Source organism: Hemiscyllium ocellatum, chromosome 8 (assembly GCF_020745735.1).
Source record: "Hemiscyllium ocellatum isolate sHemOce1 chromosome 8, sHemOce1.pat.X.cur, whole genome shotgun sequence".
Classification (NCBI taxonomy): Eukaryota; Metazoa; Chordata; class Chondrichthyes; order Orectolobiformes; family Hemiscylliidae; genus Hemiscyllium; species Hemiscyllium ocellatum.
Window position 1 is genome coordinate 56,625,871 of NC_083408.1, and position 19,905 is coordinate 56,645,775.

At 39.0% G+C, this 19,905-nt stretch overlaps 2 protein-coding genes across 3 annotated transcripts in view; one reads left to right on the top strand and one right to left on the bottom strand.

The window, feature by feature from the left end:
- The window catches only part of sec23a (Sec23 homolog A, coat complex II component), an 87,583-nt gene that overhangs the window by 57,054 nt on the left and 10,624 nt on the right, over positions 1-19,905 (top strand). For both annotated transcript variants that reach the window (XM_060829055.1, XM_060829056.1), the window contains exon 13: positions 13,114-13,220. In XM_060829055.1, coding sequence (XP_060685038.1) covers positions 13,114-13,220 — 107 coding nt within the window. The remainder of the gene's footprint in view (positions 1-13,113; positions 13,221-19,905) is intronic.
- Positions 5,500-9,920, bottom strand: LOC132817862 (histamine H2 receptor). Its single transcript, XM_060828376.1, has 3 exons — positions 9,260-9,920; positions 6,996-7,146; positions 5,500-5,623 (listed from the first exon to the last, which is right to left on the bottom strand). Exons 1-3 carry the CDS (start codon positions 9,918-9,920, stop codon positions 5,500-5,502), a joined length of 936 nt encoding a protein of 311 aa, XP_060684359.1.

A 19,905-nucleotide genomic window follows, 5' to 3' on the forward strand; every position in this document is an offset into this window, starting at 1 on the left:
ATGTATGTGATTCTGGATTTCAATCTTGAAAATATCACCAGCAGCGTTACACTAGATGGTTTAGAGCAAATCTAACATGATTTATTGAATCACAGTTTACTTTTAGCCATGATAATATAATAATATATCTCACATGGTGGGGGGGACAACGCAAAAGATGTTTAACTATCATGCATGCCTATCCCACAGCATTTGTCTCAGCAGACTGAAAGGTGTGGTCCTTTGTAAGGAGAGAGGTTATTTATGTCATTGATTATTTTGGTACATGAGTTAGGTGAATGGTGGATTTTTAAGAGAATGTGAACTAGACATAGTATCATGTGTATATTCGTTAATACAACTCAGCAGTTGGTACATTTCAAATGTATTTCATTATATTTAAATGGTTTTGAGATTTTTTTCCTAAGGTTGTGAAGCATTAATGCAAGTCTTCTGTAAATATGTAAATGAACAGCTGTAGGGGTCATCTGTGGCTCTGCCCCCTCTCCCCACCAACCAATTCCTAATCTGCATCGCCATTTAATCTGATTGAAACTTTACATTTCCACCTACCCAATTATGTAAATTGTGTGTGTAATATATCTGCACCATAAAAACATTTAAATATATAATTATTAAATAATCATCCCTCTTTCATTTTGAATAATCATATTTTCTTTTTGTAGTTTTACAGATTTAGTTAGGGAATTCTGAGTAAAACAGGCTGAAAGTGAGGGCTGCAGATGCTGGAGATTAGAGTTGAAAAATGTGGTGCTGGAAAAGCACAGCGGTCAGGCAGCATCCGAGGAGCAGGAGAGTTGACATTTCAGGCATAAGCTCTTTAATGGGGTGGGGGATGGGGGAGCTGCAGAGAGGGCTGAAAGATAAATGGGATGTGGTGGAGCCATGGGAAAGGTAACAGGCATAGGTAGATGAAGGTGGGCCGTAATGGTGATAGATCGGAGAGTTGGGAAGGGAGATGAGCAAGTAGAACAGTTCATGAGGGTGGTATAGAGTTAGAGGGTTGGATCTGGGATAAGGTGGTGGCAGGGGAAGTGGGGAAACTGATGAAATCAACATTGGTTCCATATGGTTGGAGTGTCCCACGGCGAAAGATGAGGCGTTATCCCTCAGGGTGGCTAGAGTTTGGCGGTGGAGGCGGCCAAGGACTTGCATTTCCTCGGCAGAGGGGGAGGAGGGATGGCCACAGGGTGTGGGGTTGATTGGCATGTTAGTCCCAGAGATGTTCTCTGAAATGCTCCGCAAATTGGCGTCCTGTCTCCCCAACGTAGAGGAGACCACATCGAGAGCAATGGACACAATAGATGACGTGTAGAAGTACAGTAAATCTCTGTCAGATATGGAAGAATCAGAGAGATGTACAGCATGGAAACTGACCCTTCGATTCAACCCATCCATGCCAACCAGATATCCCAACCAATTGCAATCCCACCTGCCAGCACCCAGCCCATATCCCTCCAAACCCTTCCTATTTATACACCCATCCAGGTGCCTCTTAAATGTTGCAATTGTACCAGCCTCCACCACTTCCTCTGACAGCTCATTCCATACACGTACCACCCTCCGTGTGAAAAAGTTGCCCCATAGGTTTCTTTTATATCTTTCCCCTTTTGCTCTAAACCTCTGCCCTCTAGCTCTGGACTCCCTGGCCCCAGGGAAAAGACTTTGCTTATTTACCCTATCCATGCCCCTCATAATTTTGTAAACCTCTAAGGTCGCCCCTCAGCCTCCAATGCTCCAGGAAAAACAGCCCCAGCCTGTTCAGCCTCTCAAATCCACCAACCCTGGCAACATCCTTGTAGATCTTTTCTGAACCCTTTCAAGTTTCACAACATCTTTCCGATAGGAAGGAGACCGGAATTGCACACAATATTCCAACAGTGGCCTAACCAATGTCCTGTCCTTTGGGGCCTTGCTATTAAGCCAGCAGACAAAGTGGGGTGGGGGGGCGGGGGGATGCAGTGGTAGTTTGGCGCACCAATCACAACACCACTGAAGCCAAGTGCCAACTTGCAGACACCTCCTCTGACTGCCTCACCTCCCATCACCAAACCATCATCTCCCAGATCATACACAACCTCACCTCCTCAGGGGATCTTCCACCAACTGCCTCCGATCTCATTATCCACGAGCCCCACACCGCCTGATTCTACCATCTACTAAGATTTACAAACCTGACTGCCACCATCGACCCATTATCTCAGCCTGGTCCTGCCCCACCTAACTTATCTCTGTATATCTTGACACCATCCTGTTCCCCTCAGTTCAGGATTTCCCCACATACATTTGGGATACCACCCAAGCCCTCCACCTTCTCTGTGACCTTTGTTTCCCCGGTCTCCAATGCCTCATCGTCACCATGGACATCCAATCCCTGTACACATCCATTCACCATGACTAAAGTCTCCAAGCTCTCCATTTCTTCCTCACCTGTCGATCCAACCCCTCCACCGACACACTCATTTGATTGGCTGAACTGGTCCTTGCCCTCAATAAGGATTCTCCTTCGACTCCTCCCACTTTCTCCAGACCAAAGGGGTAAGAATGGGCACCAGCTATGCCTGCCTCTTTGTCGGGTATGTGGGACAGTCCATCTTCTGCAGGTAACAGAAACCATTCCCCACCTTTTCCTCTGCTACGTTAATTACCGGCGCCACCTCGTGCTGTCACTAGGAGGTTGAACAGTTCAACTTCTCGAGCACCTTCCACCCTAATCTTAAGTTCACTTGGACCATCTCTAACACCTCCCTCCCTTGCCTCAACCTCTCCATCTACATTTTGGGTGACTGACTCACCACGGACATATACTTCAAACCCCCACAGCTTTCTGGACTACTCCTTCTCCCATACTGCCTCCTGCAAAAACACTATCCCTTACTCCCAATTCCTCGGTCTCTGCTGCATCTGCTCCCAGGAGAACCAATTCCAACATAGAACATCCCAGATGGCCTCCTCCTTCCAGAACTGCAATTTCTCCTCCCCCTCAAGGTCAATGATGCCCTCAAGCGTATCTCCTCCACCTCCCACACCTCTGCCCTTGAACCCCACCCTCCAATCACAATTTGGACAGAACCCCCTGGTCCTTACCTTCCACCCCACCAACCTCTGGATACAACACGTCATTCTCCACCATTTCCACCACCTACAAACAGACCCTACCACCAGGGCTATATTTCTCTCCCCACCCTAATCTGTGTTCTGCAGAGACCATTCCCTCCATGACTCCCTTGGTAGGTCCATGGCCCCTCACCAACCCACCCTCCACCTTCCCTTCCCACAGCACGAAATGCTAAACCTGTGCTCACACCTCCCCTGTCACCTCTATTCATGGCCTCAAAGGATCCTTCGACATTCGACAGAGATTTACCTGTACTTTCACACATCTCATCCACTGTGTCCATAGCTTTCTATGTGGTCGCCTCTACATTGGGGAGACAGGACGCCAACTTGGGGAATGTTTCAGAGAACATCTCAGAGACACACGCCAATCCACCCCACCGCCGGCCAAAGACTTGCATATTCTTGGTGGAATGGGAGGGGGAGTTGCAGTCTTCAGCCGCCTCCACTGCCAAATTTTAGCCACCCGATTCCTGCACGAAGAAAGCCTTATTTTCTACATTGGGACGCTGTAACACATGGGATCAATGTTGATGTCACTAGTTTCCTCATTTCCTCTGCCCCCCACCTTATCCCAGATCCAACCCTGTAACTCTGCACTGCCCTCATGAGCTGTCCTATCTGTCCATCTTCCTTCCCACCTATCCGCTCCACCTTGCTTTCAGATGTATCACCATCGTCCCCCCAACCTAATCTATCTATCTCATTCCCAGCTCCCTTCCCGCCCCCCCCAGCCCCACTCCCTCCCATTTGTCTTTCAGCACTCCTTTCAATCCTCTTGCCACCCCCTGCCCCCCCATCATTCCTGACGAAGAGCATTTGGTCAAAATGCCAACTCTCCTGCTCCTCAGATACTGCCTGACCAGCTGTGTTTTTCCAGCACCACTCTTTTCAATTCTGATTAAAAGTAAATTATTCTGAAATTGTAAATTAAGGATATTTAAATTGGTTTTAGTATTTCTATCATGTAGCCTATCTTCTATATTTACTTAATTGGCCACTTCATCATGCATTTATGAATATAAAATGGTTTATGTGCAGGATGATAGTATGCCTGCTTTGTCATGAAGCTGCTTCATTGGGTGATGCTCTAAATTGAGTACCAGAAGCAGAATTTCAGTAGGTTACCTGTCTAATGTTGACCATGAATTATGTAAACTTGCATCTCACAATGTTATTATTTTTTGTAATGATTATTTGACAGTTTGAATTTTAAAATAGAAGTAAGTGGGTTTTTAGTTTTAGTTCTGTAAGGTGACTTCTTTTAAGAGGTCAGAAAGTCATTTTGGAACATTGTTCAAACATCAGTTCCAAGAAAATGTAACTTAAGCTAACTGACTTGGATCAGCTACCTGGGAGTTTAATTGCTGAAAGTTTGCTAAGTTCATTTGTCTCACCTACTACAATACAGATCATCAGGGACCGCTATCAAGTTAATTTTATTAGGGAAAGATTTATCAGTAGAAAGGCCATGAGTATAGTCGAGAGTTTAGTTGAAATAAATCAAGAGAGTTGAGAGAGTTGGAAAGACATCTCTTGACCATTAGAGCTAAAAAGAAAATTGCAAAGGCTGAGAAGCATCAGTGTCTATATTTGTGACTCTGGAAGAGAAATTGCATATCATGAATGTGCAGGAAATAAATTGAGTCAGAAATGAAGAGTTAAGATAATGAAAAGTTACTTTGCTGAAGTTGAATGTTTGTATAGAATTTTTGTTTTGCTGTTTAAAGTGAGACTTTCCAAAATTGTCTTATATATGTAACATGGATAGCTTTTTCGTTCTATTGTGTAATGCACTTTGTTCTTTTATTAATAGTACATTTGCAGTCTTGTTTGAATATGTTCAGTAACTAATCACTACTGTAACCAAAGTGCAAACACAAATGTCTCTTGATCTATTAATCCAGATTTCACTCTGGGTTCTGACTTGTTCAATTCTACCATCAGCTGGGATCTGAATCTGTCATGTGAACTTGCATGTTGAGAATGTTTTTGTGATTAATGTAATTGCATGTTTGGGATTTTTCTGGTGTATTATGTATGAAGGCTAATTCTGTATGAAGACAAATTCCATTATGCAGAGTTTTGATTGTAATTAATATTTGTGTATGGGATGAAAATGCATGAATTACATCTTTAGTGAACGTTGGATTCAATGGAGAACAGGAAAATGCAAGCTATGATTTTGAAAACGTAGCCTGCCTCTGAGGAATTGAGTCTTTGTTGTGGCAACACACAGATGAGATTGTTCCTCAGTGTTTACTGTTTAATACATTCATTTACCTGTTTTTCATCTGCTTTGAATGCAGTCCTTAATTTAAATTTCTTCAGTTATTCTGCAATACTAAATCATGGTACGTCAGTCATGAATATGGATGCCCATCAGATTTCTTGAGATCTGAAGCTTACACTTGCTTCTTTAGTTGAAGAAAGGGGACATTTTTCTTTGTGTAGAACTCTTCTTTTGAGGTTTCTCCAGCTTTCGCGTATCTCATTTCTGTATTTCCTGAGTGAACATTAATTGAGTTATGAAATAAGATCTTTTCATTTTTGAAGAGTTGCTGTTTTGCAATCAACTGTTTTAATTGTATAGTTATTCATATAAAACCTCAAAGTTACTTTGTCCCCTTTAAAATACATTAATTAATTCTTAAAAAACTGACTCAAAGTAGTTGTCAGCAAGAAATTGCTCCATGTTGACAATGCAGCTCTTTCAAGTGACAATAAAACAGTGTCTACTCCACTGGTTCTGATTGATTTCTATTCTACATTTTTCAAATTATTAATATGGCAACTGATTTAACACAGATTTACAATACAATTTGCATAAAAGCACATCTATAATTTGAAATCAATCGTATCATTTCTTAACTGTAGTAGTGACTAACCACTGTTTAGTCCTAGTTTTTAGGCAATATCTGGAAAATTGTTCATAAACATATTGCAAGATTTTTATTTGCGTAACAAAATAGAAGATATGGTGATGAAGAACTCAGACTTGTGCCATTGATGTTGATGTGTTAAACGAGCAAAATAACATACATAGACTGAAACAACTATTCCTTTAGTCAAGAAGAATGGATTTTTTAAAAATGCAAGACTATTGATTTGATCAGTAACTGAAACACTCATGTTGTTTGCACTAAACTAAGCACTCCTCGATCAACCACAACACTGAAACAATAAAATACCATCAATTGGTGTGCTGGTACTTTATTATTCAATATGCTGGATTTCCAGTCGAGTCTTGAACATTGTGTGAAATTAATACAAATTTATTGTTGCTTAATGACAGAAGGAGCTGAAAATGTGTTGCTGGAAAAGCACAACAGGTCAGGCAGCATCCAAGGAACAGGAGATTCGACGTTTCGGGCATAAGCCCTTCTTCAGGAATCATTCTGTCCCTTAAGGACAGAGGAACATGGTTGATTTTGACCAAGCTCACTCTTAGCAACCATGTGATACATCTGAGTTTTGGTTTTGGTTTAAGTCATACAAGACTAGTGTATAAACTGCTTTAGTCTTAAGTTATATTTAAAAAGTGTCAGTTTTGATGCTTAAATTGTTATTTGATAGAATACATTTATTTTTGAACAGTTACAGGTATGTGGAAAGTGTCAACTTTAAACTGATACTATTCATCCTATAATTAAATTGCAAAGCAGCACAAAAAATTGGAGCAGGAGTAGGCCATTTGATCCTTTTAAGTCTGCTCTGTCATTCGATATGATTATGGCTGATCATCCTAATTACAAGGAGATTTTATTTTAGCTTTTAATCTAAAACCTTAAGAAGGTAACTAGATAAGATCAAAAAGATAAGTGCAGCAGCTATTCCCTATTCCCCATTTCTAATTGTTTTAATGTAATGTTACGTACTTCTGTGACACAGAGTTGGTCAATGGATTCAGAGCAGATGTGAGAAATGCAAGCCATGTAGAGAGCATTTCTGCTAGTGGAGGAGGTTTGCCTTCGAAAGTTTCATAAATACTGATGGTTATATGTGGCATCCAGCATATTAGAAGGAGAACTAGAAAAAAAGGCAGAATTAATCAGTTTTAAGAACATACATGCCCTTGTGACTTTTTTCTCTTCTGCATAGTCTCATGAAAATGATTTACATGTCTAGTATTTCAAGCAGCATATCTTTAATCTGACTATCTGATCAAAAATTAGTTTTTTGTGCCTGTACACCTATCTTTAGTGCATTGTGTTTAATTTTTTGCACTTTCTATCTGTTGTGTTTTAACTGAAAAAAAAGTCTGTATGACTCAACCGTCACAATAGTTCAACACATTGAACTTGAAATGCAGGAAATCCACTAAGTTATCAGATCAATTTTATTTCTGTACATTTTATTGTTTTTGCTAAATAGCTTTTCCTGAGTCAATCTTTTTTCATTGAATTCAGAAGCCAAGAAATATGTTTGATGTGTCTCTAAATTCTTTGTGCTCACAAGATATGATAGTCATCTCCCTTTGGCAACCATGCACTTCCAACTGAAATTCTGAATAATGAGGGTCAAAGTGGATTTTGACCATAGGTGTGTATTTTGTGTTTAGTAAGGTTGGATAACACTAGCATGGGAAATGCTACTTTGGTTGCCGTTAGGAACTAGCCACGAGTGAAAGGCAAAGAGAGATGATGGGAACCAATCTGAGAAAAATGATAGTGGGAAGTTTGTCAGTAAGGAGAAGAAATATTTTGAGACTGAGAAGCAGGTAGAGGAGGTCTGCAGGCCAGGAGCTGTAGAGTGATACATCATGCACTGCAAAATTAGTTAGAGTTCTTTTATTGCTTGAATTGCACTGGAAATATTTTGGAATTCTTTCTATAGAGAAATAGGCTGAACCAGATTGAGATGTTAAGGCAGAATAAAATATCGTGACAATAACCTCTTATATGAAGGTAACTACAGTGCTTCTTCCTTAATCAAGAAAATTAAGTTCAATTGTCTGCATTTGTGTGTGTGTACATAATACACAAAACTGAGTAAATAATAAAATCTGATAAATCACTGAATTCGTTGAGCCCTAGAAACCTATTGCTGCCTTTTATATGTTAGTGCAGAAATAAACTTAATCAGATTTTAAATAGAAATCAAGATGTTGCTGCCCTTAATCTAAAGGTAACTAAAAATAATGAATTTCTTCATTTAGAAGGATCTTGCAAACTTCAGTCTCTGACAAGAAGCCTTCTGTTTATGGAAGTTATATTGTATTGTGTCACCATAGTCTTACCAGATCATAGGGCTGCTCTCTCATTAGAGAGAAGCAACTGGTGGTGATTTAACCTGAGGGCCACCAGATCTCAGGTGAGGGAAGAGGTTTTGAATGAGAGTCCTTCATGGTAACCTCAAACCAGTGATGGGAATTAAACCCATGCTGTTGGCATCACACTGCTCTGTAAACCAACAATCGAGCCAACTGATCTAAACTGGGAAGTTTTGAATATTTACATTTAGAACAGGAATAGTACCAGTTGTGTTATACAATAAGGGGTTTTATAATGTAGAGAACATTATTACCCCTTGTGAACTAATGCAGGCTGTCCTTTCAATATTACTATATTCAATTGATTATACAATGTATAGATAGTTTCAGATTATTTTCCACTCAACTGTTTGGGCCATAATTTGACTATCAAACATCATGAATCATCAAATATTTGTTAATTGACAAGTTAAATAATGAAGCACATCTGCGCTGTGAAATAACGCTTGATTATAGAATGCCGTTTTCAATGATTGAGTAAATTGTTTTAGTTCTTCGTATTGCAGTATAGTGAAGTCCCACTTTAGTTTTGCCATAAAATGGAGTAACATTGCTTTCCATTAAGAGTTTCCATTTGGTCTTGGAATTTAATGGTGTGCTTTACAATTTAACTCTGAAAGTTGAGCAAGTTTTAAAAATTTATTTTTATTAATAAAAAAATTGTATCAATTAAAACATTAATCAAAGATTACTAACTTTCACATTTCAGAAAAGTATGATGCCGTTATGATCACATAATCTGACCGAGAGCGATTTTTGCCATTGCTATCTACAAAAGAACTTTGTTTTGCATAGGTCATGCAGTTCAGAATGTAAACCTAAAGTTATACATACATACAGAAGAGAATAGGTTTCTAAAAGGCAACTTACATGCCATTGAAAACAGGGTGATTGCGCTCCTCAGGTAGCGTTTCGCTGGCACAGTGTAACAGTGTTGATCATTGCATTCATAAGTTCCTCGTAATGTTTGGTGTCTTGCAATTTGTACAATGTAAACAGCCAAACAGCAGACTATCATTAATGGAAGAAGTACTCCAATGGCAATAGTAACCAAACAATATGCTTTTAAAGAAGGATTGAAAGTTGGTGCACAGATATATTTGTGTTCCACATAGGTGTATTGTCCTAATCCTACAAAGGGTAAACTTGCATTGAGAATGCAGTAGATCCAGATAGAGAAAATGATTACCCAAGCTCGTTGTCTTGTAAACAGTTGTACATAATGGAGAGGCAAACAGATTTCTGCAAATTTATCGACAGTCACCCAGGTCATTGAATGAACAGAGGCAAGTTGCAGCAGTGTGTAGAGAAAAGCAAAGAATTGGCACCATAATTCCTTTCTGCTATAACAATCTCCATCAGACAGAGCATTGTGCACTCCACCAGGAATCACAGTAAGTCCCAACATTAAATCGCAAATACAGAGGTTAAGCATAAGTACCGATGTGTCTTTCTGCAGCTTTCGGTTGAATCCAAGTATCAACAACAACAGCACATTTGCAGTAATGGATACTGCACAAGTAAGGCTCATTAGGCAGGCATATAGAACTTTGATGGAAAGCATCTTCATTTAAATATTCATTGTAGTGTGAAGTAATTGTATTTTTGTCAACCTTGATTTGCACAGTGGGAAATATTCAAGTCAAAAGATATATAAGCAAGCATCCAGAATGTTGCACTCTGTCACTATGAATCATTCAGCATTCCTCAGTTATATTTATTAAAGTAAGTCTCTGCAATGAAACAGAATTTTCCTAATCAGAAATAGCAGCATATTATCATATTGAACTGTTAAAAACATGAAGGACAGTAGGAAAAGGCTTCTCTGTTTCAGATCCATAGATACCAATAACCTTAATACCTCACCCAGCTGACTTTGTTTGTTTGTTTTTAAACTTCCAGCAACATATTTTGACTTTTCTACTTCAATTTACTGAATGTATTGTTCCTGATGCAGTGATGATTGCTTTATAGAGCAACTCTGTAAAGTCAGTAAAAATGACTGAAATTCTAGTTGCCTCTCATTTTAATTCTCCATCTTGCTCCCATTTTAACTTCAGTGTTCTTGGCTTCTTACACTATACCAATGATATTCATTAGAAGCTTGAGGATCAGCAACTGATCTTCCAATTAGACAGTTCATAGCCCTCCTGACTGTTCAATTCAACAAGTTCTGATCATAATACTTCTATTTTTTCCAAACAAAATCAGTTATTATTTCTGCTAATACTATTTATCCCTCCTCTTGACCTTTGTTTTGTTTCCTTATTTGTTCCTTTTACTGTTACTTTTATTGTTGGACTGTTAGCCATTTTGTTATTTAATCTTTGTTTTTGACCCTTTCGAAAGTCTTCTGTTTTATTTGTTCATTCTTTTTTCCTCTTTCCAGCTCATGCACTTGTTACTGTTTTACCAACTCTTGTAGAAGGTTATTGACTAGGAGGATAATTTGTTTGTCTCTGTAGATAATGCCAGGTCAGAGTATTTCCATCACTTTCTGTCTAGATTCCAGCATCTGCAATATTTTACTTTTGAATATTCATTCTGTATCGCCAAGCTGCTGGTGCAAACTAAAAAATGTGCACTTTGTTTAAGAAATACTGGCACTCCTAGATATTATCAATGCTTTCTTTTTAAAAAAAAATTAAGTATTAACATACTCTTCCATATATTTAGCATATGCTGTAAGGAATTTGATGATTATTTTTCAGTTCTCTTTGTATTGTGTACAAAGTTTGAAGTTAATTCAGGTAATAACACTTGTTTTGTTTTACTGTAATTGTGTGCAAAACGGAGTAAAGATAATGACTTCATGCAGAGGTAATTTTGTTATCAGCTGTGCAATCAGAAGACAGAATGGCAGTTGGTGCACAGAGCAAGGTTGCAAAATTACAATGCAATTCCCATTTCACTGCTTTTGGATGTGAACCAGTCATCAAGAAAAAAAAACCAACAAGGTGGATAGTTTTAACTGGTCATTTTTTTGTTCGAGCATAACAATTAAAACATTTAGATTAGGATGTGGAGGAATAAGTTTAGTTGAAAGGTAGGGAATAAGATTTCAAGAATCCTTTGATGCAACGATTCAAGTCTTGTCAATTATGTAAAGTTCTGTTTACTGTTTCCTGCCTGCCGGGGCGTTGTTTTTTTTTGTTCTCCAGCTTATTATTTATCAATGTGTAAATACTGAATAATAAAAACTGAATAGAGATAATCAGTGCAGACTGTTTTGTAGTTAAAAGCACCATATGCTAGATAAAGCAGCTGTCATTTGGGAACTTTTTTAAATGGAGAAAGTGAGGACTGCAGATGCTGGAGATCAGAGCTGAAAATGTGTTGCTGGAAAAGCGCAGCAGGTCAGGTAGCATCCAAGGAGCAGGAGAATCGACGTTTCGGGCACGAGCCCTTCTTCCTGAAGAAGGGCTCATGCCCGAAACATCGATTCTTCTGCTCCTTGGATGCTCCCTGACCTGCTGCGCTTTTCCAGCAACACATTTTCAGTTCTAACTTTTTTAAATGGCAACAAGCTTACTGGCCTATATTTCAGAATTATATTTTAAGTTCATGCTACAATTTAAAGCTCTTTGTGATTCTATCTTAGAGATCATACAAAGGTGAATTTTTCCTCCAGCCTACATGCTAATTAAAAGATGTAAGCCATTTTGATTATTCAGTATCTGTAGCTGCACTGCCATTTTAAATGAGTATATTTGTCTAAAATAAGTTGAGTAAAATAAGGAGAATGGGAGAGCAAAAGAGCTACTAAAACAGTAAAATTTCTTCTGTAGCCTCTGGTATGTATGAACTTAATCTGTAATCATCATTTTCATTGTTTTAAATGAGCTAATATTTAATTAAGTTAGTTAAATTACAAAACATTTTTATAAATATCAAATAATAACAATTTTTAATTCTGTAAACTAATGGTACTGTACTGTTTTTCCAGATGAAAGCATTGGTCTCAGAGTGACTTTACTAGGTCAAAGAAAAATTTTAATGTTCATTTGGATGTGATCTCTTTTAGCTGTATGAGATCTAAAGTAGTTTAACCTTTAACAGATTTTCTAATGTGTACAACACTTGCGTTTTCCATACATGGCTGATGTTTATACATGTTGAACAGTTGCAGTTATTTTAGAGTTACAGTTTTCAAACACGTTTTAAAAAAAAAATCTTTTTAACCTTTATAAAATAAAAAAGACCACTGCATTGGTATTTTAGTTCTTAATTTTTGTGTATTTTATTGTTTCTCATTTTTTTCTAATTAAAGTAAGCTAGAATTGAACATTTACCTGAATAATTGTGCAGATGCTGTTGATCCAGTTTTGTTTCCCTTGTTGTTCATGACCTCACTCTGAGACGGAAGAATTTACAAAAGCAGGTCTAAACTTCCATTTAAGCATCCAAAGAAAACTCCTCGCTTTGTAAAATATTTCCACTGATTGGAGAAATATCTATTTAATCTAACAATTTTAGCAAAGCAGATTAGAAAATGCCTTGAGTCTATTCTGTCTGCTGTTCGTGAAGCAGCTGAGTACGTCGACTTATGAGCTGAATGTGACTGTTATAGGAAGTGGGTGGTGAACTAAATTACTGTGTCCATAGTTAAAATTGAATGCTACGGTACTGTGTGCTTTGTTGTTTCATTGACCCTTTCTGATTGTTGCATTTTTGTATGGTAAATTTTCTACCACCAAATATTGTTTTTTGTCTATTATTCTCAGCACAATGCTCCAATTCCTCAAGGTGGTCGTGGTGCAATTCAGTTTGTGACACAGTATCAGCATTCCAGTGGACAAAGGCGAATCAGAGTTGCAACAATTGCTAGAAAGTAAGTGTAAAATACAGTAGCTGTACAGGTACTTTTGAAATGTTGCTTTAACTTTTATTGAAGTATTGGTTGTGCATTGCTAATAGAATTTGACAGAGATGTTTGTACTAATGCAGATATGTTGCTTGGTTTAAATTTAGCTGTTCTGATTTTTATAAAGTTGATTCACGGTTTACGGGTCTTCGCCTATATTGCATTTCACTCTTTGGTTTTCCTTCTGCATTTCATTCACTGGGGACACAACATCTTTGTTAAATTTCTAGCTGTATGCAACATGTGTGAAATCCTGTTTCTTTAGCATCTCCTATGTGTTGTTCATGTTACGTCAGTGCAAACAGTTTCTTTTTACCTGTGATTTTCATCCATTTGTCCTCTGTTCTCCATTGTAGTTTTTTTTATCTTTCTTTTGCCTCCCTAATTTCCTTGCATTTTGTTTCTGTTGTCTTTTGTGTGTTTTTTTTCATTTGGATTGTTTGAATTGTTATCGAATTTGCTGGTTTAATGATTTTGATCTATTCGAGAATGCACAACATTGACTTAGTGCATGGCGAAACAAGTTCGATATGGTCTGGTCTGGATTGTCCTGGGATATGGGAGTGGACAGGTGAGAGGGAGTGAATAGTGAGAGCATTAGCAGCCATGGTCAAAGTGACTGCACATGAGGGAAGAAAAGGCTGAAGTGGGAGCAGGATAGAGCCGGGCCTGTCTATCCTGAAGAAGATCGTGGGGTGGCCACCTGAGGCAGATTGGTTGGATTGCCCAACTGGGCCTGTTGAAACCTCTTACCAGCTTTATTAACTGTTAACCCCTTGCCCATGCCTCCTGGCATAATGTTTTTAAAGCAGTAGTGATGGCTTCAGCATTTGTTAAAAAAAAATTAAATAATGGGACTTTATTTTAAAAAAAACTTCAGATCAGATTAGATTACTTAGATTAGATTACTTAGTGTGGAAACAGGCCCTTCGGCCCAACAAGTCCACACCGACCCACCGAAGCGCAACCCACCCATACCCCTACATTTACCCCTTACCTAATGCTACAGGCAATTTAGCATGGCCAATTCACCTGACCCGCACATCTTTGGACTGTGGGAGGAAACCGGAGCACCCGGAGGAAACCCACGCAGACACGGGGAGAACGTGCAAACTCCACACAGTCAGTCGCCTGAGTCGGGAAATGAACCCGGGTCTCAGGCGCTGAGAGGCAGCAGTGCTAACCACTGTGCCACCGTGCCGCCCACAAATCATGATACTTAAACAGACATTATCTTTCCCTTTGAGAGCATCTACATCTCCTCCATCAAATTGTGATTCCAACATGACAGATTAAGGCTGTGAAGAAATGTCATATTGGACTTGAAGCATTAACTCTGTTTCTCTCTCTGTAGATGATAGATTGAGAATTTGATAGACCATATATGTTCTGTTGAGTATTGCTGTGATTGCAACCAAATAATTTTAATTTGCTGAATTTCCCCAGGTCTTTGTTTATATTTTATTAGCCAAAATTATGTTTGCCTTATCCCAGTGCTAGGTTTAAATAGCTCTTCAGAGTGCTAGAATCCCACCGGTGAGATTTATGTCCTTCCCCCGTCCTTTCGTCAACTGGCAGAGATTATATGTAACTTCTGCGTTCTGACCCGGTCCTCATTTTTTTAAAGGTACGCTTAGTCTTCTGAATTTGGTAAAAATTCAGCTCATAGAACAGGAAAGGAACATGTGAGAGTGGCCTGAATAGTAATTATAAATATGATTAGATGATGTACATTAAATATAATACAGTTGACTGGAGTGGGCATAGTAAGGCTGAGGCATAATGATGGTGTAGTCCTGTTCTCGCTCAATCTGTGTGTGCATTCATGTTTTATGTAACCTATTTTCCCAAATAATCAGTTTGAAGCTTGGTACTAAGAACCAGTCAAGTGAAGTTGAACTGGACTAAGGCATAAGGACAAACAATTTGTTTTAATCGCTTAAAATGCTCAAATGCTGGAAGTAATTTAAGAACAAATTTCAGACATGCAACTTCGTGCTGAAAACTGATGTAGAGAATTTATGCTAAATCTGGAACAGGGACCATTGGCTGGGTGAAAATGAGTATCTCAGAAACCCTGTTGGAAAAAGTTCACAAAGGAAGAGACTGGCTTGGGTGAAATTGGAAGTTGGGTTGCAGAAAGAAATTCTGGTTGGATTCTGGGATTGGAATAAAATAGTTAGAAATCCTAAGTGAGGTGAACTGTCATACTGCGAGATTATGAAAGTGATGTATGGGATATTATAAGGTTTCATACATGTGTATGACGATATGCTTGAATGGTTTGAGGGACAGCACTTTCAGTTTTGGCACCAGTAAGGAGGGCTTTGCAATGTCGACAGGATTGGAAGTGCCATTGTTGTTTCTGATCCTTGCGTTGATGCTTGGTATTCCTTCTGGTTACATTCCTTTTGTCATTATGATAATTTGATACAATTGAATGACGGCTTGACTACTTCAGAAGGGATTTTAGAGTCAGTGGATCCAGAGTCACAGACCATGTCATTAAAAGGCAACAATTGACACTGATTTCATGAACATTGTTAGACCAGCCTTTAATTCCAAATACAGCCTGCATACTAACAAAATTCAAATATTGCCATCTTCTATTGAATTGAGCCTATATCCCAGAGCATTAGCTGTGACCTCTGAGTTACTCGTCCAATGATGTTGCCACTATGTCGCCATCTCACTTGTGTATTTGAGAAGGAAGAGGTCTGGTTCAGCCCATGTATAGGCCCATGATTTTTAAAGACTTATCAACCTGTAATTAATTTCTCAATTTTATTTTTAGTTAACAACACAACCTTTCCTTGTTAATAATTTAATTTTAATCAACACTGAAATTAAAAGTCTTGTTCGTGCCTAAGAATTAAGTTCCCAGCTGCTTAATATAATAACAATCCAGGGAAATTGCATATGTAAGTATTTAGATAAATTAGGAAAGTAAATTTTTAATTTCAGAAATACAAATATACATTTGCTCACACTTGGTTTCAGCTCTGGCTTTAAACATTGCAGTTGGTTGAGCAAAGTATGTACAACTGTAGGAATGATAGGAAAATTGAGAAGCACCAACTGGTACATTAATCATGCTGTTGATTAAAACTAAGATAAGGCTAGCAATTGCTGAGATTGATCTGGGTGTTTATTTTTGCTGAGTTAAATGGCTTGCCTTACACATGATTTAGAGTGGCAACGAAAACATCTATTCCTCCTTTAACTAAATATAGAACATTAAATAAAATGCAGTATCCAAGTTCTACATTTTAACCTAACAAGTTGCTCAATAATGTCTATTTGTTAAATGAAGGGCTTATGCCCAAAACATCGAATTTCCTGTTCCTTGGATGCTGCCTAACCTGCTGCGCTTTAACCAGCAACACATTTTCAATATTTGTTAAATGATCACATTTCAATGGCTTAGAGATTGCTTTCACATCTTCAGGCATCAATTAATAGCACCATTAATTTTCAATCCATTGTGTTTATGCTTGATACTGCACTTCTAAAAACTGCAAGACATGATTGCTTTCCATGATTCTACAAGAATGCTGTTCTTTTTTTGAGGTCTGTGGTTCTGACGTTCTTTGTCAGTATTGTGTAAAACAGTTGCATGCTTTTGATTTTTCCCTTGGAGTAATGGTTAAGTATATGCTTCCTCAATAGATGTAAGGCATCTGCAAGCATCTGTTTGCGTTCTCTGCATTTGCCACTATGTCGCCGCCTCACTTGTGTATTTGAGAAGGAAGAGGTCTGGTTCAGCCCATGATGGGCAAGGAAGTGATTTTTAAAGACTTATCAATCTGTAACTAATTTGAAGCAATGTCGTCAACTCTGATTTTATTTGTTCTAGATTGTTATAATAAACATACCCATATCTGCCCACCCTTCTCCAAATCTAGCCGGTTTTGCTTTGAGGTGTTCATTCCTCAGTTGATTCCTTCCTTCACGATCCTCACTACACTCAAGAGTTATTCACATGCAGGCTTTTGCATACCAGACTGAGGAGAAGGCAAACAAAAATACTTTACTCTTGGAAAAAGATGATTAAATAATACTCTGTAGAACTTTATATTTTTAAAAACTTTAAATTCGTGTGAAGTTGTGATATTTGCACAACTAATTCACCAAGCAAAGTTTAAAAAGCCTCCTGCACAGATCCTTGCTTTCTTCAGTTGCCTAATACTTTATGCCTCTATATTTTTCATTTTCTTTGTCTTTCTCTGGTTTAATATCTTACACATTTATTGCACCTCATGTCTTTTTTTCTGTCTCCCCCAGCCTCTGCTATTGCACATGTGCATTGGGAATCTTTGCAGTTTCCTCGATTATTGACTTGTGTTGACTTTGCACCTGGCAAAAAAAAAACTAGATTTTCCAAGTGAATGAATTACATCTTAATTATGTTCTGATGGTGGACATTAACTGCAGTTGGATTTATGCCCCTGTTAAAAGAAAGACTGAACCCAGCGATTTATTTAAGTGCAATACATTTCTATTAGAATTGTCATGTTTCCCTCCAGGGCATTGATGAGACCACATCTTGAATTCTGTACAGTTTTCATGTGGCCTATTTAAGGAAGTCTGTAAATGCATTGTTGGTGGCTCAGAGGAGGTTGACCAGATTAAAATCTGGAATGAGCGAGTTGTTTTATACAAGTAAATTAAAGCTAATAAAATGCTGGCCTTGATATCTGGAGGAATAGAGTACAAGGGATGCAGAAGTTATGCTGCAGTTAAACAAAACTCTGCACTTCAAGTAGAGTCCAACCAATGAGCAGATCGAGGCATCACATCTTAGGAAGGATGTATTGGCCTTGGAAGGAATACAGTATAGGTTTACAAGAATGATACTTAGATTTCAGGAGTTATGTTATGAGGAGACATTACACAAATTGGGCTTTTTTTTCTCTCGAATTCACAAGTGTAAGGGGTGATCTGATTGTTGTCTTCAAGGTATTAAGAGATTTAGATGGGGTAGATAAAAATAAACTATTTCCACTGGTTGGTATTCTAGAATTAGGGGGCATAGTCTGAGAATTAAGACCGCACAGTTCAGAAGAGATGTTAGGAAGCAGTTCTGCGCACACAGGATGGTAGATGTTTGGAGCTGTTGCCCAGATGATGCTGAATCAGTTGTAATTTTAAATCTGAGATTTTTTTTGTTGAGCAAAGATGTTCAGGTATTTGGGACAAGGGCAGTTTTATGTAGTTAGATCACAGATCACCCATGATCTCATCCCAAGATCAAACAAGCCCAGTGGTTAGAAACTTAGGAACAGGCTCGAGAGGCTAAGGAGCACGCTCCAGTTCCTATATTTCTAACGGGCTGATCTTATTTCCAATCTTGTTTAGACAAGGGAGGGGTGACTTGATTGTAACATGGGTACTTGCCCTATCTCTGAGCTAGTAGGCACAGGTTTGAGTGCTGAAGAAGGGTTATACCCAAAACATTGATTCTTCCACCTCCAGATGCTGCTTGACTTGCTGTGTTCTTCCATCCTCCTGTTTGCTCCCAATGTGGTCTCCTCTACACTGGGGAGACTGGACGCCTTCTCTGAGACCACTTCAGAGAACATCTCCAGGACACCCGCACCAATCAACCCTACCACCCTGTGGCTGAACATTTCATCTTCCCCCTCCCACTCTGCCAAGGACATGCTGGTCCTGGGCCTCATCCATCGCCACTCACTCACCACCTGACATCTGGAGGAAGAATGACTCATCTTCTGCCTCAGGATCCTTCAACCCCAGGGCATCGATGTGCACTTCACCAGTTTCCTCGCTTCCCCTCCCCTCACTTATCCCAGTTCCAACCATCCAGTTCAGCACCATCCCCATGACCTGTCCCACCTGTCAATCTTCCTTCCCACCTATACTTTCCACCCTCCTCTCCGACCTATCACCTTTACCCCTTCCTCCGTCCATCTATTGCACTGTCAGCTACCTTCTCCCCAGCCCCACCCCCTCCCACTTATCTCTCCACCTCCAAGGCTCCCAACCTCATTCCTGATGAAGGACTCCTGCTCGAAATGTCGATTCTCCTGCTCCTTTAATGCTGCATGACCTGCTGTGCTTTTTCAGCACCACGCACACTCGACTCGGCCTCCTGTTTGTCTATAGGTTCAAGTCCCAGCTGTTTCAGAGGTGTCAACCATCCCTGGACAGGTTGATTTTTTAAAAAAAGCCTGAAGGGTGATGTGATTTATATGTATAAGATCTTGAAAAGAAAATTTCTATTGGAGATGAATCCAGAATTGGTTTAAAACTGTTTGAAAATTCCGTTTAACCCTTTCAGTACCAAAAAGGAGAAAAGGTTTTGAGGTTTGTGTGACTTTGGAACTCTGACAGAAGATTGTGAAGGCAGGTCACTTGACTATTTTAATGCAGAGATATGAATTTTGGTTTTGCAAAGGGATCAAAAGTTATCCAAGGTAGCTGGGAATGTGGAATTCCAAAACAAACAGATTAGCCAAGATCTTATTGAATGGCAGGGGACTGCAGATGTTGGAAGTCAGAGTCAAGAGTGTAGTGCTGAAAAAGCACAGCAGGTCAGGCAGTATCCAAGGAGCTGGAGAATCGCCGTTTTGGATATAAGCCCTTTATCAGCCCTGATTTGGGCTTTTTTTTGGATATATATACCTTAAAT